This window comes from Bombus pascuorum, chromosome 5, assembly GCF_905332965.1.
Source record: "Bombus pascuorum chromosome 5, iyBomPasc1.1, whole genome shotgun sequence".
Taxonomy (NCBI): Eukaryota; Metazoa; Arthropoda; class Insecta; order Hymenoptera; family Apidae; genus Bombus; species Bombus pascuorum.
The window spans coordinates 2,310,463-2,314,468 of NC_083492.1; the positions used below are offsets into that span (position 1 = coordinate 2,310,463).

At 39.3% G+C, this 4,006-nt stretch overlaps 1 protein-coding gene across 1 annotated transcript; it reads right to left on the reverse strand.

The window, feature by feature from the left end:
• Positions 1–161: 161 nt before the first annotated feature.
• On the reverse strand, positions 162–2,127 carry LOC132907581 (uncharacterized). Its single transcript, XM_060960826.1, has 7 exons — positions 1,839–2,127; positions 1,375–1,634; positions 1,188–1,310; positions 1,070–1,125; positions 908–986; positions 657–785; positions 162–583 (listed from the first exon to the last, which is right to left on the reverse strand). The coding sequence occupies exons 1-7, from the start codon at positions 1,930–1,932 to the stop codon at positions 368–370; spliced, it is 957 nt and encodes a 318-aa protein (XP_060816809.1). The 5' UTR covers positions 1,933–2,127; the 3' UTR covers positions 162–367.
• Positions 2,128–4,006: the final 1,879 nt, after the last annotated feature.

The window sequence follows — 4,006 nt, forward strand, 5'->3', positions numbered from 1 at the left end:
TGTTGCGCGTCCCATTTATTAGTCTCCTTTGCCCTCGTTGCTGGACGCCTGCAGCCAATACAGCCCGCGCGTTACTCCGCTTAGCGAATAAAATAAAGGAAAAAGGGATCCGTTGATCGAGCGAAAAAGGGAAAAAAAGGAAAAAAAAATTCAACGTCGCCTTTCGATTCGATTTTATCTTTATTAATTCTTCTATTATACGTTGTCACGATAAAACGACGAACAACGAAGGAGAAAAGGAGAGGAGAGTTTGGAATGTTGACGGGGAACTGTTGGAGGGAAGGGAAAAGAAAACGCAGCTAATAAATAAGGAGTAAAAGGTTCAGGTGTTGGTATGTACACGTAGGTATGATACGGATACGCGATGTTAATTGCGTTGAACTGTACGCACGTTCGGGCATAAAACTGTATCCTCGAGATCGGACACGATTTCAGCCGGATGTAGCAGATTTTCTGCGAAATCGCCTTCCCTCGCGATCTCCTCCGGCCCCTGAAGAGCGTGCCCGCGAATGAATCCAACCACCAGTTTAGGATCCACGTAAGACATGCTCAGACGACACCCCCACGTAACCAAAACGAATGGCTGAAACATTGATATCCGGAGTTTAATCCAGTTTTTTCGAAATAGAGTAATTCTAGCAATTACAAGAGCTTACACGGCGTTTGTCTAGCAGGTTGTACGGGCTGATCACGTGTCTCCGTAGACAGTTCGAGACCAGACTCTTCAAACGTCTTACTTCCATGGGATTGGCGCATGGATGATACAATGCGACGATCGCTCCATGCTAAACCCAGAGGCAAAAGATAAAAGCAGAAAGAAACGAAAGAATGGTTACAAACGGGTATAGGGACGGGTAACGGGAAGAGAGGAAATAAATCAGTGAAATACGTTGGACGTTGTAATTACCTCGAGATTATGGAGCCACCTCTGCTTCGGTAAAAATTTGTATTCGCCGTAGATGGGCCAGAGTGGCCTGTGTGGTCCGCTGAAGATAGCGCACAGCTAGTATTACGAGTGTACGATCGTAATTGGTTTTTCGTTAACGATACAACACAACAGCGTACTTACAACAGCGGAACGTCGTCGTCGTATGTTATTTCCTCGTACATGCATTTATGCGTAGCCTGTGAACATTCGAGTCGATTACCTAGCGTCTTTGTCACTGCTGTTGCGACTAAATACTTGCCACGTAATACTTTGGAACGCGTTCGCAGTACTTGAGCGCTACCGTGTTTCTATTCGGGATGATTTTATTGTCGTAGCAGGTGTAATTGATCGGATTACCGTCCCAATCCATGGTCAAGTTGGTCTAAAAGGAAGTGGGAGAATCAATGTCAAGGAATCGATCAAAGAACAAAAGACGCAAATTGTACTTTGGCATCGTCGCAGTTTCTTGACGGGTGTCCCATCGGTACTCCGTGAAGGGATTGAGAGGATCCAGAGAGCGTCATCTGATCGACCTTTGCAAGTACTTTGGGAGATGGAGTGAAGTCGTTTGGCCTGTCGGGCATCCATCGGCCAGTCCAATTCTCCAATTCATCGTCGATGTTTCGACGACTCTCGCGGTCATCGTCGTACGCGTACTTCCGTAACGAGGCTAATCGGTCGAAATCGTCGTACTGTTGTGCATCTTCTGCAATGTTTCGATCAAAGATTACGATCTCCTCGATCGGTTCGTTCGAGAAAGGTCTTGAGAAAGGAGACGACGATCGGGAAAAGAACAAGTGTTCGAGGTTAAGAAAGGCGGGACACGCGTGTCTGGTATAACTGGGAAACGTAGACAATACGAATACGCAATATGATGTGGCTCGAATCGGTTTGACATTCGTTTCCTTACCTTCGACGTAATTGTCCCTTAGGAATTGGTAATCCGCGGTGCTTCCCACAAGAAAGTAACACGTCAAAAAAAGTAAAACAGTCTCCGTTGTCATTTTCACGCGAATGACGCGGTGGCAAGTGACAACGTATCGATCGATGGTCGTCCGATGCGATCGCCATCTCGCGGCCTTAAAGCAACGAGAGCTTAGCAACTTCGCAACTTTTATCTTTTTCCATGTCAAAAAATTTTAATCAAATCCTGCTTTAGACAATACTCTTCGAAAACTTCTAATGGTATTTCATCAAATTTTAAAGCGCAAACGCATTTTTCTGAAGGCAAAGTTATTACATAATCAGAAAATTGAAAGAAATATGCACAGTATGATACATGTATGTCAATAATATATACATATATATATTATACAGAGATTACATAGATATGATATGATATGTATATACATATTGTACCGTATAATATAGTACATTACTGCTAGAGCCACTAGTTTTTGTTGTTACCAACGACGTATAGAGTAGACACGACATTCAATGCTTTTTCGTGTCGCAAGGTTCGGGCGGTCACCTAGTCACCCCATGCCTTTTTCGTATCGCATTCAACGTTATCGATTCAGTATAGTAGTGGTTTGAATTGAAATTAAATTTTCCTATAAAATTGCAAGTAAATGATAGAATAGAACAGTTTGCAAAGGAAGTATAGAATCCTATACTTTTGCAACTGATTGGAACAGTGATTTCGTGCGGAATCTATTATACACATATATCGATAGACTAACCACAATTTAAAAAAATATGATGATATTTTTCCAAATATTTGCCCTAATTGGTATAAAATGACCAAGACAATTTCAATTTTCAAATAAAAAATAGATCTATACGATCATTCCCAAGTTTTTTTCTTCGTTTCTTCCTTTAAACTGTTGGTCGTAAGAAAAGAAGTAACATTAAGAAGAACACGAAAGATGTATCTTGTCTAGATGTATAACTTTTATTTGACGTAATCTTGCGCGCATTTTCACGCGACTTTGCTCGTTTCCGCTTGATGAAATTAAAAATTGTTTTCCACTGATTTAGATAAGTGAGCGAAACTTTATTCGAATTTTCTCGTCAACTGCGATCCTTAATATTTTAGCTGAACCGAGATGCGAGACATTTAAACCAAGTTGCAGTCTATCGGTGCACTTATTCTTTATCGAATTACGAGTAATATAGATGTACCTCGATCGACTGGTATAGGTGATACCGGGGCGATAACAGGATTCGCGTTCACACTCGTCGAATACGGAGCAGCGATAAATATAGAAATTTCTTGTAATTATGTCGGTAAAACAGTAAGACGTCAGCGTACCGACACAGACGTCACAAATGTCACGTTTATTCCGTATCTCGTCTTTGATACGATAACTTTATCTTTTTCCGGTATTTTTCGATATCTCAGAACCTTAGATACAACCGTGTCTCGTCACGTTCTTTAATCTCACGTTTATACTGTCGTTAGTCGATTCTGAAACGTACTTTGATTAAATTTTTCCATGCTCATTATCTTCTCACTCATCCCTGGCTCAACATACCATTTATGTTAAGTTGTATTCAATTGCACCGTCACATAAATATATTATAGATTGGATTTTTATTTCGCATACTCTCATCCTTAACAAAAAGGAAATAATTTTTTTGAAATATAAAAGATAATTTATTAATAGGTAGAAATGTATATCATGATTAAATTGTAAATTTTTATGGATTTGTAGGAAAGAATAAATAAACTATCCAAGGTATAGTGTTTTCTATAAGACTCGGTAGGTAAAACAATTTTCTATCAAGATTCTACTTTTTTAATCATAGACGCTGTTTTAGTCTACTATCTTTTTTTTTTTTTATTTTATTTTATTTTGGTTTTTACAATTTGTCCCGAAGGACATTTGGTAAAGTGTTATATCTCATCGGTAAATAAAAAAATAAAATAAAATAAATATAGCATGTGGGTGGCTGCCCCCAGCGGGGTGCCAGCTTGTCTACTATCTTGTTCGAACAGGAAATCTTTTATTCTTGGAATTTCTCAGTAAATGACGATATTTCCAGGTATTTCAAAAATTATGGAATATCTCTCTGCTATTTTATTCTCTTAATATTTCCAATTTTCTTCAACTCCTTCGTTATTTTTTACAACTG